General features: G+C 36.5%; 1 protein-coding gene across 3 annotated transcripts in view; it reads right to left on the bottom strand.

Moving 5' to 3' along the window:
- Positions 1-628: 628 nt before the first annotated feature.
- Positions 629-16,133, bottom strand: part of LOC132287005 (uncharacterized) — a 33,507-nt gene continuing 18,002 nt past the window's right edge. For all 3 annotated transcript variants that reach the window (XM_059789462.1, XM_059789463.1, XM_059789464.1), the window contains 13 exons: positions 14,864-15,224; positions 14,627-14,793; positions 13,778-14,533; positions 12,829-13,113; positions 11,657-11,812; positions 9,016-9,452; positions 8,150-8,630; positions 7,303-7,629; positions 3,456-4,245; positions 3,282-3,340; positions 2,124-2,615; positions 1,296-1,334; positions 629-1,113 (listed from right to left, as the gene is read on the bottom strand). In XM_059789462.1, coding sequence (XP_059645445.1) covers positions 928-1,113; positions 1,296-1,334; positions 2,124-2,615; positions 3,282-3,340; positions 3,456-4,245; positions 7,303-7,629; positions 8,150-8,630; positions 9,016-9,452; positions 11,657-11,812; positions 12,829-13,113; positions 13,778-14,533; positions 14,627-14,793; positions 14,864-15,224 — 4,536 coding nt within the window. In that variant the 3' untranslated portion in view covers positions 629-927. The remainder of the gene's footprint in view (positions 1,114-1,295; positions 1,335-2,123; positions 2,616-3,281; positions 3,341-3,455; positions 4,246-7,302; positions 7,630-8,149; positions 8,631-9,015; positions 9,453-11,656; positions 11,813-12,828; positions 13,114-13,777; positions 14,534-14,626; positions 14,794-14,863; positions 15,225-16,133) is intronic.

The following is a 16,133-nucleotide window of genomic DNA, read 5'->3' as shown; positions in this document are numbered from 1 at the left end:
TAATAAGTTTAATTTTTATTTATGAACACTTATATGAAATGTTGAACATGTATCCAAGGAGTACTCGAACAGTAACGGTATCCGACACGAATAGGGCTCCATAGTGGAAGTGTTTGTACTTCCTAGCTTCAAAGTCAAGGCTTGGGTAGAGGGTGGGGGTTTAAATTTTTGACTCTTTGTTACCGCTGAATATATAAAAAATAAAAAAAATAATAAATAATAATGGAAAGAAAGGAATAAGACAGAAAGAATAGAGGAAAGAAGAAAAAATAATGCTAAAAACATTTTGATCATATATATTATAAAAATTAAATAATACATTTATAGCATATTATATATCATATCATGTCGGATTAGATTATTAGTGTATGAATTGTCAGATTAAAATACGATGTATAGACATGTGAAGATACACAAGGGAGATTAAAGGGAAGATAGTCAAAAATCAAAATACAAGGGAGATTATGACCAAATGAAACAGCTGCTCAGGATTTCCTTTACATTTTCCTTTTCAAATTCCAATTTGGAGTTTTAATATAGATTTATAATAATCATATTTAAAGATTTGAATCAATGGTCCATTAATCTCCAAGCATCACAGTGGAGAGAATTTCTTCTGCTTGACATGGAAGTTCAAAACCCTGAAGCAACTTTTACATTGAAGTTCAACATACAACTGTTGATTTTTCATGATACAGAAAAACAGGGTAGAACCTAAGGAAATTAATATATAAATATATATATGTAGGATAGGAATATAATTATACATATTTCTATGTTTAACAAGTGATGTCAGTTAAACCCTTCTTCATCACTTCAACCACCACTAACCTACTACAAACCATTGGGGCTCTACCAAAACGAACATTCACCCTGCTCTGAAGGAGGTCCCTGTAACAAAAGGAGAGGACATGAAGAAAAAAACCTCTACAGTAAGGTAGTGCTTGTGGGATTAGCAAAGAAGTGCTTTCGGCAAATCATCTTCGATTTTTTGAAGCTGCTCCCAAGAAGACTCTGGAGTATGGCGGGGGGCTCCTTGGATGTAGCCTGATGCATCTTCCGCACAATGATATGGTTATCCAGAACCATCAACTCCATCAGTTTTCTGCAGCTCTGAGAATAATTAAATCAATGCATCACTATTTTGTTCACATGAGAAAAGGCAAAATAAATAAATATAAATGTCAAATTAATTGCAATCTGGGAGTGCGTCTGTCCGTCCACCTGGGTGAACAGATTGTGTGAGGATGAAAGTAAGTATTATTCCTTTGAAACTGGGAAATTAAATAGCAAACCTGAGGATTTATTACATCCATTTGCCAGATGATATCATCCTGCAACCATAATTAAAAATTATATCAATGTCTGCTGAAATCAATGTCAAAAGCTTTGTAAATATTAACCAAGACCTAGTTATCTTCCAAACATAATGACAAAGTAATGTAACTCCAAGAGACATCTACAAACTTTCCAAAGAAGAAAGGTGAAAGGATGGGGTAAACTGAATGTCATGGTCCAATTTCACCGGATAACAATTTTAGTGATTTGAGTTGATAAGATCTTATTCTAAGACAAAAATAAATAAAAACTTCAAAAATAAAAATAAAAAAGGATACTACCACTGTAGCACATAACACACCAAACAGAACCACACACAGATTGTGGAATGCAAAACCAACCACCAGCTTAATAAAAGCAAACACTAAAGGGAAGTCACCTGATCCCATAATCCTAACCATCCACTAAATGATGGTCTGCCAAATAATTATTGACCAAGAGAACCTAGAGAAGTCATAGCTAATACAAAAGCATACACGTCACTAGCAGCCCCATCCTCGTACAATCACGTTAGGATCCCCATCATCAGGAGTCATCAATGTTGTTCTCATATTTAAACCAATTTGCAGATTTTCAAATCGCTTGCAACATATGTTGATATTAAAAGTTACTACAGTTTCCCGACTTCTACACATCTACAAGGTTAAATCAGAAGTTTCTACTTTACATTGTACTTTTTTCTCTTTGCCACATGGTGACCTGCGACTAAAGATGAAAAGAAAGGTTATGCAAATTAACCGAATGGAATTCGCACAAACCTAAAGCTCAAAACAGAAATCATGTACCTCTAATATGCCTGGATTTTGCATCACAATTCCAAGAACACGGCGTACAAGTCCCTTGTAAACAATCTTGTTAATGGTACCGTCTCCATTTATCCAAGGCAATATTGGCCTACATAACTTAGAATCAACAGATTTGAATTCAAAGGTTTCATCCTCATGATCCCCTCCCAATGAATTAAGTTGGGCCAGCATACAGCCTTTGAGCTCGCTGGTACTTTGGATTTCACTTGAGGGCTGAGAAGCCTCTTCAGGAAGATTTAGAATGGTGACTTTGTGCACCTCATCGGTATTCATGCTTGTTTCCTTCCGTAAATTATTGCCATCAACTTCATGCTTCTCTGGCTCAAGGTTCAGGTCCCCATCATTAATTATTTCTTTGGAATTTGTTGGTGGAGATACCTTAAGATCTTGACAAGGACTGGCCATTGAGGTCAAAAAATACTTGGACCGATATAAAGAATCAACAACATGGACAGAATCATAAGCATTGACCTGTGATAAAAGCAATAAATTAGAATCGAACTCCAATATCTGGTCACAAACGATCTCATATAATGTGGTCGAAGGATTAGAATATTAGGTCTAGACTTCTTGACAGTAAAATTGAGTTAGCTTAGCTACACAAGCCATGAAACAAGTGAGAACATTAAATAAGTTTAAAAACAAAACTCCCTCAACAATTTCAAACCTCTTCTCCTCTCATGCTTATAAAGTCAAATCACACATCCTGCTTCACTCATAAAAAAAATATAACACAGCCTGCTTCATCCATACAAAAATATCACAGATTGCTTCATCCATAAAAGAATGACATAGCCTGCTTCAGCACAAAAGAACACTGACCCCAAAAATTCTTTCCACAAAGATCACTGAAATCCGGTTAATCAGGGGTCTGAGAAATTTGTATATGCAAAACTTGGCTGCTATGCAGATGTGGCTAAATAAGACTCGGTAAACTCACTTGTTTCTAATCAGGATGATGTATTACAAAGAACACGTACAGTAAGCATGGGAGATGCCCTAGGAAGGTAATTTCCTCCCACCGATGTGTGGGCCGCATGTATCAAAGTACCACAAATGCATTATTCTATCACTTATTGGTTGAGAGATTGATGAGTGAAAATTCAATTGAATTGCTAAATAATCAGTAAAACTAACCTTTAAAGCTCGCCCAAATGCTTCAAGCACTTCAACAATAAGTTTTGGTTTCTTTTCTCCTGAATAGAAACACCTAAATTCTATAAATATTGGAACGCATACATTAATAAATCTTTGCAGTAAGTCGACGAAGACACACCAAAAGCACACACGTAGAGGAAATACATCACATACCCTGCGTGTGCATGACCTGGGAAACTTCTTCCATGCTCAAACCTTGGTCACCAGCCTTCTGAATGGCTGAGTAAACAGTCCTAAAGAGCTCAGGACAGAAAGCACTTGCATGTTCTAGATTACCAGGTGAAGACGTCAGATGTTCAGCATAGTTTGTCATAGCTTCCCATGGTGAATCACCCGCAGCGAGTACTGTAGGAGTGGTTTCCCCAACATTAAGGATTCCTTTCATATGATCGGAATTAAAAGGAATGCTGCTAATTTTAAGACTCGAATTAGTATTGGCTTGATCATTTTCACCAAAAAGAAGTGTGTGGGTGTGGAAATCCCCATCTTTGAACATTTCCATGGCATCGATTCTTGAAATAGTAGCACGACTTATGGATAATCTAATACCAGGGAAACCTTTTTCACGGCGAGAAATAATCTCACCTTCCCCAGGCAAGGAAGATTTCAATTTCTTAGCCTTATTGCTGCTGCAGAATTCATTGTCATCCAATTTGTGTTTCAAGGTTCTTGAGTCCTCGGCCTCTCCAACCCCTTCATCTGGCAAACATGGTGAAATTAAGATATCTCCTAAAGAAAGTAGAGCGCACAAATGGAAAACATCCCCACACTGCAAATCTGCAGTTAGATCAACGCCCCCTTCCATCAGATCCTTTTCTCTTTCATAAAGCCACTTAGCAAACTTAACAGCTCTTTTCCCAGTATTTGTTGGAAATGGAGATGAAGATATACTTTGCAAGAACTGTTGAGAAAGTACAAAAGGATTATTGCTAAAACCACCAACCTGCCCAAGAAGAAGAAAGTAAATACTTAGATAGAAGAACACATAAAACACAAACAATAAGAACAGAAGTGAAATACGCGCAGGTTAAAGACCAATTAGATTTTCCCATATGTAACTGAGAGGGACCCAATCTGATTGTGTGTGAGAGAGTTATGAATCAAGTTAGGTGTATTAAATATAGATCAAACAATATTAGAGAAGAAAAGGAGATATGAATCAAGTTAGATGTATCAAAATATAGATCAAATAATATTAGTTAAAGAAAAAGATGTAGTAGAAAGAAACAAAAAATTACTTTCAACACTTACTAAATGAGGAATATACTAGAGAAGAAATCGTAAGTAAATAACCTTACACAAGATGGGTAAATGAAATTAATATATTAAAGAAGTAGATGACACACATAAGAAAATGTGTTATAAAAAAACAATAGGTCCTGATAATATACCTATACAGGCTTAGAGAATTTTAGGGAGAATAGGAATCGAATGGTTAACAAAGTTGTTTAATAAAAATATTAAAAGAAGAAAGAATGCCAAGTGAATGGAGGAAAAGTACCATAATACCAATTTACAGAAACAAAGGGGATATACAAAATTCTGGAAATTATAGAGGAATTAAATTAATAAGTCATACAATGAAAAACTATAGGAAAGGAGAATCGAACAAAGAGGAAAGAAACCTCAATATCCGATAATCAATTCAAATTTATGCTAGGTAGATCTACTATGGAAACCATATACTTAATAAGACAATTAATAGAAGAGTGTAGGAGTAAACAAAAAGACTTGCACATGGATTTTATAGAAATAGAAAAGGCATATGATAGATTGCCAAGGGACATAATTTTGGGGCTCTATAAAGAAAACAAGTCCTTGTAAACATCTAAAATCTTTTTCAGGATATGTGTAGTGAAACATTCACTAAAGTTTGTACTCCATGTAGATAAACTAGTGAATTCTAAATAAAATGTAAGATTACACCAACGATCAGGGTTAAATCCATATCTATTTATGATAGTGTTAGATGACATAGAAAAGATAACCAAGAAAACATTTCATGGTGTATATTGTTTGTTGATGACATAGTTTTATTGCATAATCTTAAAGGAAGCCTTGGCGACAAAGTAAAAGGCATAGAGAAGGACTTTAGAAGCGAAAGGTCTAAAAATTAGTAAAACTAAAACAAAATATATGGAATGTAAATTTGACAAAGTAGCAGAAAATAAGGACATAAATGTTATAATTTAAGACCAAAGAGTTGCCAAAAATAACTACTTTCGTTATTTAGGTCAATATACAAAAACATGGGGAGACAGATGGTGATTACGTAGGATTGGAGTGTGGAGGCAAGCGTTGTATCTACTATCCTACGTGACAAACGAATATCAAATAAATTAAAATAAAATTTCTATAGGATGGTTATTAGGCCAACTATATTATAATAAAGAAACAAAACAACACATTCATGTAGCGGAAATGAGGATGCTACTACGGATGATAGGACTGGCCAGAAGCCTAGAATAGATAGGATTAGTAATGAACTAGGAAGCATGGACACAGATACGGGACACGTGTACGATACGATATGGACACGGCCAAATTTCAAAAAAGTAGGACATGGACTCGGCGAGGATACGGCAATAATATAATAATATAATTTTATTTTATATATATATATATATATATATATATATATAAATTATATTTTTCTATATTTCTCCTCTATCCTTAGCTCATTTAAATTAAGCCCGCTATATATCCCGTATTTTTTAAAATATATATAGGTGTCCTGGCCCAAATTTGATTAAAAAATAAAGATATATTTTTATTTCCAAAACGTATAGTCTTAGCCTTGTCACCAAAAAGTTTACTCCCTATAATCACATCTCTCTCTGTTTCTCTCTTCGTTCTTCTCCTCATCTCTCCACGTTCCTTCATTGTTTCATCTTTTATATCTCCAATTCGTCTCACTGAAAATTTCAAATCTCAACTACCCAAAATTTCAGCTCGACAAAGGCGGAATAGAAGAACACAATCTCCACAAAAGATAACAGATCTGTATTCTGTCAGTTTATATCATGAAGTATATCTTGAATTTTTCCATGCATCTTTTCCTTTGTGTATTAAATATAGATTATGAATATATACACATCTTCTTCTCTGTTCAAAAAAAGAAAAAGCGTTTACCAAACTGAGTGGCCGTGTCCTTCCCCATGTCGCCGGCGAGTCCACCCATTTTTGTTAAGAATAAAAATAGGATACGTTTTCAAGATGTCGGACATGTGTCCGAGCCTAGGACACGCGTGTCCGTGTCGGGCGTGTCAGTGTCAAACACGTGTACGTCGCATGCTGAGAGCATTTCGGTGCTTCATAGGTAAAGAACAAGAGATTGAAAAGCTAGGAATAGCACTTACAACTGTAGCACCTATTAATAATAAAGTTAGAGAAAGTGGGCTTAGGTGATACGGTCATAGGCAAAAAAGATCCAAAGATGCACCTAGGAGAGGGAGTTGATTTCCCAGAAGATAATCGTGAAGGAGGCCAACCCAGACTTACATAAGATGAAGTAGTTAAAAATATTTTTTCAAAAAAAATAATAATCAAATATTAGAGGAGACATGGTGTATAATAGGAAAGAATAGAAAAAGAGAATTCATGTGGCCAACCCCATCTATATGGCAAATCTTTTTTGCAGCTGTGATCTATATCAGTCAAACCCTACATGCGCTGGCATTTTATGGTAAAATTCCCACTGAAATATCAATTTTAATTTACTGCTTTTTATTTAACTGAGATAAATATGTATATATGGACCGTACTGTTCATCAGCGTATCAAATAATTTATAAGATGCACACTAGCTCTTGACAAAATGAAAATATATGTGTATATATATATAGAAATAATAGTAACATAAACAATTATATTCGTTGCATAATCATTTCTCAATTTAGATATGTAGACTTAAGCAGGTCCAATACTTAGATTGATACCAACATGCACACCCCCATCAACCACCCTACAGTAAACACAAGAAGTGGAGGAACAATATTTACCATAATTTTCTTCTCTCTAAGGTAATTAAAGGCAGCAAAAAGATCACGCTCCGAATAACGCCGTAATGTTTCAGCTAGCAAATTTGGCACCTCTGCAGCTGTTGCTGAGCTCAAAAAGACGAGCTTAAACAGCTCTGAAGCATTCGAAACTGCCAGTGATTCACAGGCTCGTCTGCCAAAATCAACCCCTTCATTTAAAAGCTTGGTATACTTTCGAGGAAAGTGGTGACACCTTGATCTTCGACCAGAAACTTTAACCTTTCCATCATGGTTCTGAAATTCCTCAATAGAAGTGGGTGATGAAACCAAATGAGTTCCCTGGGGATCCTGGAAGCAAAAAAGAGAAAAAAAAAAATAAGACAGAAGCTAGCTTCCACAAGCATTCAAAGGTACAAAAAACCGAATTGACCTGAATGATGCACCAGTAGACACCTATACAAACTAAGGGTGGATACTACAATGCTACAAAATATAAAATGATAAAAAAAAATATATATATATATATATATATGAGCAGGACATCTGCAGATGCACATATAACCATTCTGATAAGCTCTGAGATTTAAAAAGAGATTCCTGACCTTAGAACGTGTCATTAATGACACACACACACAGTATCTTTCTGATAAAATGTCAGAGAATCTGCCAAGTCATCCTAAAACTAAATAAAACTGAATAAAAACTAATCAGATCAGTTTAGTGAACTGTGTTCTCTGAGCATTAACTTACTAAAAGGGACACTCAAGCTCACCTGAGTCGTGACCCAGATAAATAGCAGGATTAACAGTAAGGCACATAAATGTTATCTAAAACCACACCTCAATTGTACAAGGAATGTGGAACTTACATGTCTTTCAGCATCCATAGGTAGATCTGACCATTCCTTGGATACAGATCTGACTCCTTTAGAGACCTCCAGTTTAGCAATTTGTTTGTATCGGAGAACCTCATCAAGGGCTGTTTTTATATTTATGCTGTTAAAATCATCCCACCGTTCCTCGAAATCCAACACCTCAGTATGTTCAGCACAATTAGAGAAATTCCTGCTACAATCTTGCCCAAAGGAAGAATCCCAAACCATAACTCCACGATCGCCACTGTTAATATTTTCGTTCTGGGATTTAACCAGGTACTTGGCATATCGGTCGCTAAGCATGTTACAAAGTCTCATTATAGATTTTCTAAACTTTAAATTACGGTTTAATAATGACATTCTTCTTTTACAGTAATTTGGCGGAGCAGGAAGATTTGGAAGTGAAGGCCAATCTGTGCGATGAAATTTCGGCCCAAGAGCAGCACGGTGTCTTACATATTCGATCACCAATTTCCTGATAGATAAATTTATTAGTGAAACACAAAATAACTCCAGATTGAAAGAAGAATTTGAAGTGTCAAGTAGACCACATTGACATTACCGACTGCATAGGCAATCGTGCATAAAATGGAGGGAATTCTCAGGCTCCCTCCATCAGGTAACAGGTTATTAAAAAAAATTGTATCCTTAAAGTCACTCCCCACCCCCAAAAAAAATTAATAATAATAATAAAACAAAAATAAAAATCCCTGATGTAATGCCTTCATTGGCATGGAACTATCAAGACAATAATTTGTAGTTGGAAAGTATCCAATTATTATTTCAGTATGTAAAATGATTGCTTTGGCAGATTGTCGGTGTAGCCTACTGATAAAATTCAATTTGTCCCTTTTGTTTACCTCTCTGTTTCTTCTGTCCATGGGAACCTTTTTTGACGTGTTGGCTTCAGCCTTGAAAGGGCACATTCATGAAGAAAAGAATGATTCTCCTCGCCTTCATCATTTAATGCTGCCTCTTCCATAGCTTCTGTAAAACTATCATTGCGATACGTTTGTAAATGATTGTCATGCTCTTCTAAAGAAGTTAAAGAGAGATTTTGTTCTGTGAACTGGCCATCAGTATTTGATAATTTGGTAAGCCTCTGCTCGCCTGAATGTGCATCCACACTGTCAGCCTTTACGCGCTTTGATGACCTTTCTTCTGAAGATCTTTTTCTTTTCCGTGAAGATGAAGCATGTCTACTTTTTTGTGGATGACAATCCTCCCCTTCGGCATTTAAAACTCCCTGAAATCTAGTAAGACGCTTCTGTCGCTTGTCATAATAGACACGAAGTACCTGCAAGTGGCATTTTAAATGTCTCAAGAAGACTCAAACAGCCAAATTAAGTGTCATTTCAAGCCCAATATATTCCTTAACAAATTGAGAGATTATTCCAAGACAACTAGAAGAGCAAAGGTGGCCACAAATAGGGGTGGCAATTCGATCCGCCCTGCCCCGCCCCTAATGGGGTGGGGATGGGTCTTTAAATGGATTAGGGGTGTGCTTGGTATTTAAAAGTAAAACCCGACTCGGGTTCGGGGCGGGGACGGATTTGTGCTGATTCTGCCCCACCCTGATTACATATTAAGTTATATTCGTACACGCCTTGTACACTTATAACACAATTTCTTATTCTCACTTCTTTTAGGGTTTTTTCTGGGCTTACAATTTCTTAGCCGCCACCACACTCCAAAAATCTTTCACAGTGAATCTTGCAACACCGTACTGCCATACTCCACACACAATGAATCTGACAAGTTCTCCCATCATCCGCCTTGGAAGGATCAATCTCTCACATGCATCTCCATGGTGGTGCCGGTGGCAGTGGAGTCGTCTTAGTCATGTTGTTTACCATGGTCCATGCCATGTTGAGTTGTCTCTCAAGTTGATCATCCAAGCTCTTCAGATCAATCAGATCAGCCCTCACAAATCCATCACTGCTTTCCTTCCTCTCTCTTTAAAAATTGAATTAATACTCTGGTGACGAAAGTGAATGGTGTGGTTTGTGAAATATTTGTGGGGGTTAATTGGCATTGTGTTCGTGTGTGTTTGTTCATCTTCTTTTTCTGCAACAAGTGGTAGAATCTATGTGGGAGTTTCTGTCTGTGTGTATAAACGGACTGTTACGGGGCGGGGATGGGATTGCCAGGAAAAACCAGTCCCGGGTTCGGGGCGGGGATGGTATGTAGTTTTTGTTAACGGGGCGGGGTAGAGCTTAATCAAACCCACCCCGTTGCCATCCCTAGCCACAAAGGAGGTAAATGTGAACAATTAAAATCAACCAAGTATTGTACTAAGAAGTTGCTATTGATTAAAAAACAATGTACTGAGCAGGGTGCCAATCAAAGCTTGACCGTGCTAAACACTGTTGATAATAACATCAATTCAGTTCAAGCCAAAAGGCCTTATCTTAAACTATTTAAGGATAATAGATGATAGACAGAAATTAGGAAAGAAAAAGAGAACTTAAGAAAAAAGTCTACAACTTACAAGTGAACCAGTCAACAACTTTAGAGTATTGACTGAAGATGGAAAGGGGAAGTAAGCATATCCTTAGTTAATGTACGGTGCATGTGAGCACAGATAAAATAAAATATCAGTGAAAAAATAGAGTCCCTCAATTCCCAAAAGATTATCAGTGCTAAGCTGGCACATATTTCATAAAATTCCTTTTAGCAATTGTATTTCACAATTGTAGTCAACATTGCATTCTCGGAAAATGGAATTAAAAATTGAAGCCGGTGTTGTTGCATTTTCGTCATTTAATGTGTTGATTGTGTCATGGTAAGCGGCCCTCCATGTACCTAGGCATGGAAAGGACTATGGAGAGCATTCGAACAACTTCACATTCCAAAAAAATTTACAATGCAAGGAGACATTGTTTCTATGTGGGCAATGGAAAAAATTAAAGTAACAATCAAGTACATGCCTAAATCATAAAACATTCTAGTTTCAAAATAGAAAGTCAAAGTAAAAAAAAAAAAAATTGGCATAGTGAACCATGCATCCAGCCACCAAATGGGTCTACAAGACAGTCTCAATATTGTTCAGAGTCAAAATCAAATTACACCTGATTAAGACTTAATGTTATTGGACTCCCTTGAATGATTTTCATGCAAAATAACATTTTTCCAGACTCATCAATTTCATCTAAGAATGAGACTTATCATCCATATTGAAGTCCAACGGGGTTACTAATCTTGATCAACTTGCAAATTGGGGCATGTGGTATGCTACATCAATATGATAAATAAAGTAGCCAAACCAAATGACCATATTTCAGTCCAAGTGCTCACAGAAAACAAAACATGTTAGATGTTAGAAACCGTCCAATGAAGCAACATAATCAGGTATGATAAACTCCCAAAGACATCATCCAGTGCCCTGGTGGATCATTAGAAAATATTCAATAGCAAGTGATCTCATAATCTATTGAATGACTCGTAATTTTTCCCAACAAGAAATGGGAATATGTTCAGAAAGGTGAAATATAATCTAACCTGCTCTAATGTCAAATTAAGATCCTTTGCAATCTTCTCACACTCTTTGAATGAAAGCTTTTTGGTCGGGTCATCATTCACTATACGCTTGAGGAGCTTGGCACGCTGATCTGCTGTCATAACCCGGGCTGAGGCCCATGATTTGAAAAGAAATACCTGAATAACAATCTTAATGATCATTCAAACATAAAGCAGAAGAAAGGAAAATGCAATAAAATTGAGAGAACATGAATGAGGAAAAAAGTTACATGAGCAGAAATCATCACCAAAAGGAAAATGGAAAAAGAGGTGCAATTCTGTATCATCTTCATATTATGGAACTCATAGATCTAATTTTTTCATGTAGGAACTTTAATTTAAGAAGAGGAGCCAAAGATCAACAATAACTCTACACAAGAAAAATAGCACAAATATGTATCAACATTAGAATGTGATGAGCTATGGCTTGCCATTAATGACATACCCAGTATGAAGCATAGCATACATTTAAAGAAGTCAAATCTATTTCTTCTTGTTTACTAATGCACTAGAAATGAAAGATAACAAACACAACCACAGTAACGATTGATATGAAATCAGACATACAATTCACAGGAGCTTACTTACAGAGGCAGCCTTCTTGCATCTTTCTCTTGATATTAATCCTACAATATGGTGAAAGACACAGAACTAGGAGTAGTAACAGCAATAGCAATAGAAATAGCAGTGGCAGTGGTGGTGGTGGTGGTAGTAGTAATAGCAGTAGCAATGACAGTGCCAGGGGCAGCACTAGTAGCACCAGTAGCAGTATGGAAAGAAGTAGATAGAACACCTCTGCTTCTTTGGAAATAAGAAGCTGGATCCCATGCCATACCAAACATATTGCACATATTCATTACCCTGAAGATTTTGTCCTCTGTTAAATGGGTCCTTCTTTAAAACCAAGCAATCCAGAGGGTCACAAACAAGATGATTCTCATCATAGTGAAGACCTTTTACTTCTTGGTTGTTTCTAATCATTAGAAATTGTAAAGGGCAAGGAACATACTGAGAAATCTAAGAGACACATGAACAATATCTTGCAACCATGCATGAACATAAATTATAGCTAAAGCAATAGCATGTACACAACAGTTCTCAGCAACATAATATTCAAAGAAATAATTATATACAGAAAATAACATTGACCACACCTCATGAACGGCAGATCCAGGGAATGCATGTAAAGCAGATTTTGAATCAGCAGCAGCATAACAATACTCTAAAGTGTTCCAGTATTCATCAACAGCATTTCTGCTTGAAAGAATAAAATCATGTCTGACTTGTGGGCGAAGATCAAGAGAAAAGACATCTGAAGATGGTGCATATATTAAGACAGGTTCCTCAATATAAGGCTTAAGTTCCAATGCATGTGTAAGAGTGGCATGTGGGGCCTTGGATACATCTTCCGAATGTCCATCACTTACCAGCCGAATCAACTGTTATAGAATCCGCAACAAGTCAGGCATTGCAGTGTTGACATATGACATGAGCACAGAAGCTAAATATACAGGAAAGCATTCTACAGGGAGTAACAATCCTAGTTTTCAAATAAAAAACTCACATTTAAAGAAGAAAATAAATTTTAAAAAAAAATTCTTATCTACATAACACCAATCTACTTATGAGAGAGTGAGAGAGAGACACACACACACACAGGGACACCAATCTACTTATGAGTGACTGAGAGAGAGGGAGACACCCGCCGACAGAAGACGAGTGACTGAAAATTTAAAATACCAAACACAAAACCAATAAAGTTAATAACATGGTGTTAAAATTTCCAATCATCCTGCACCATATTCTAACTGATAAATCTGGATTAAATTTTGCAGAAATCATCCAAATACTCAACCTAATGAAGCTTCCAAGGCCAGAAATGCACCATTCTTTTTATTTAGTTATTTATTTCTTCTTTTTATTTAACATACAGATATTAGTGTGCTGACCACATTATTGGCAAAGCTTAGGATCTCATTGTTCAAGTACACAGCTCACTTGGGTAAAGCATGTAGCAGGAAAACAGTCTGATAAAGACAAAGTAAACATGCTGAAAGCATTGATTATGCATTAAATTTATCAAGACGTGATCAATCACCATACCTTCAAACGACGTAAAATGTCAATAATCCATGAGAGGCGACAAGTTGCTTGAGCATCCATTAGACACTTGTACTCTTGCTCAGGAAGGTCAGAAAGACGCAAACCGATCCTACATTTCTCAATCATATCCTCATATTTTTGAGTGGACCCCACAACTTGCAAGAACAGTTCAAGAGGCATGGCCTTAATGGCTGCATCTAGTGCAAACAATTCACAAGTGCTGTGAGAATTCTTAAGGTCGTACCCGCGTTTACCAGATGTTAAAGCGTCTGTCCAACCAGGTGAACTACTGAGGTAACCCCATAGAAAGGTATGCAGCAGCTTTGTGCGAACCATTTTTGCCAGTACAAATCCATTGGCACGCATGGCTTCTGATCTCTCCGCTTGGACATCCAATTTTTCATTTTTTGGAATTCTCTGCACACCCTCCAATACAGGAATCGATTGATCCTTCTTCAATCGAGATGACCCTTGGCTACGGACTTCCATTTCAAAAGACCTCATTCTATCATGAAGTTGACTCAATACTTCCGGAGAGTCATAATGAATCGATGGGTGAAGAACCACATCCGTTGTACGCCTGCGGCCACAGTTTGTGATAACGGGTACACTAACACCAATGCATTTACAGTGTCCTTCTTGCTGAAGCTTATTCAAGGTACGATCTAGGGTCCTCCTATCCATCACTGTGTGCTTATCCTTTTCAAAACTCTCAAGCTGCCGACGTAGCTCAGCTTTTATGATAAACTGCTCTTCCTGCTCAAGCAAGGGTAAAAAAAATTAAAGTGGTCTAAAAATAAAGGAAATTGAAGCCTAGTAAGCAGAAGAAACAAGAGTATCTGGAGAAACCTGTAATATTTGAAGTATCCGCTGCTCCCTTTGAGCACTAGCTGCAGCCAAAGTAAGACATGGATACTTCTGATATGATCGAATTCTTGGGGCTGTTGCCAAAGCAAGGGGTGGTGTTTCTAATGGAGCAACATTTGATACAGTAGATGCACTCACTATAGGAAGTTCTGCATCAGAAACTATATCACTTAGTTCATAGGTTAAATTTCGGGAAGTAGCACAATGTTTTACACTCACCATCTGCCCCGGAGCCTTGAGAAAGTTCTGGTTCAATTGCTTTAGTTTCAGTCTCGCCAGTGTTTTTAACATCATCTTTGGAAGTTGAAAGTTCTAATTCTGGGTCTGGAACGATTTGAGATGATTTCTCATGAAAATCTAGGTAACCAACACATGGATTACAAGCACCATTTTCATCAGATGGATTTTCTGATTTACTCGGAAAAACAGATGCTTCAGAATTGAAGTTCCCAGATGTCCAAACACGATAGGCGACACCCCGATTGTGGCTTTCTGCCTGCAGATGCATGCCACATCTAGAGAACATGTTAAGAAGCCGATTATAGTACCGTTTGTTGCTTATTCCGAGTTTCTTGCATACCTGTGTATAATGTTACAAACATGCATAGAAATTAATAGTTGAAATTGCAATATGTATGCATCCTCAACAAGTGATAATGATGTGGTGAGATATATTAATTATTTAGTCATAAAGTAATTAAAGTTTTAAGAACCCTAAGAATGATTTTTTAGACAATAATAGTCAATATATATTCATAAAATCAATATTTAGATGAACGTTCTAAGAGGGTATCTTCAACCGCTATTTATTTTTTTCCCACACGTAAATTTGTAATGGATGTTTGAATAAAATTAATATTCATATAACATTGAAACATGAAAAGCTTTACTTGTCTTATAACAGAAACTTGAAGTATTATTACATCAAGAAAAATTTTATTGAATGTGAAACACTTTGTCGAAACAATAGGTTGGTCAAGATGGGAGCACTTAGCATATTTCTACATTAAGGTATAAGACATTACATTAGGATATTGATATATGTTCAAAAATGTATTGCTGCTTTAGCTTGATGATGAGGAACAGATTGCAAGTCCAAGTTCAAAATTCAAGTTATTTTAAGTCAGTTAAAGCTAATATGTATTATTCAACCCCAAGGGGTTGGCTCAAGTGGGTAAGAACTTGGCCCGGGGGGGGGGGGGGGGGGGGGGGGAGGGGGGTAGGAAAACAATAAATATGTATTGTACAATTACATGGAACAACGGATGCAAAGAGAATGAAAACGATTATTCAGCATGGTAAACTAAAACTTGAGGATAAGTTTTTCCATCACTGTGTACTTATCAAAAAAAAAAGTTTTTCCATCACTGTGATTTTGATGCAAGAGCAACATCAAAATATCAATTCTAAAAGAACTGTTAATCTTTTTTTTTTTTTTTTTTTTTTTTTTTGATAAGTAAGAATTTTATAAAAAACGCTCAAAGGGGAG

Source organism: Cornus florida, unplaced genomic scaffold, assembly GCF_030987335.1.
Source record: "Cornus florida cultivar Cherokee Brave unplaced genomic scaffold, ASM3098733v1 CherokeeBrave_3.0.0_Hap2_Chr11, whole genome shotgun sequence".
Classification (NCBI taxonomy): Eukaryota; Viridiplantae; Streptophyta; class Magnoliopsida; order Cornales; family Cornaceae; genus Cornus; species Cornus florida.
The sequence above is the reverse complement of the archived record's forward strand: the minus strand, read 5'-3'. Positions and strand labels throughout refer to the sequence as shown.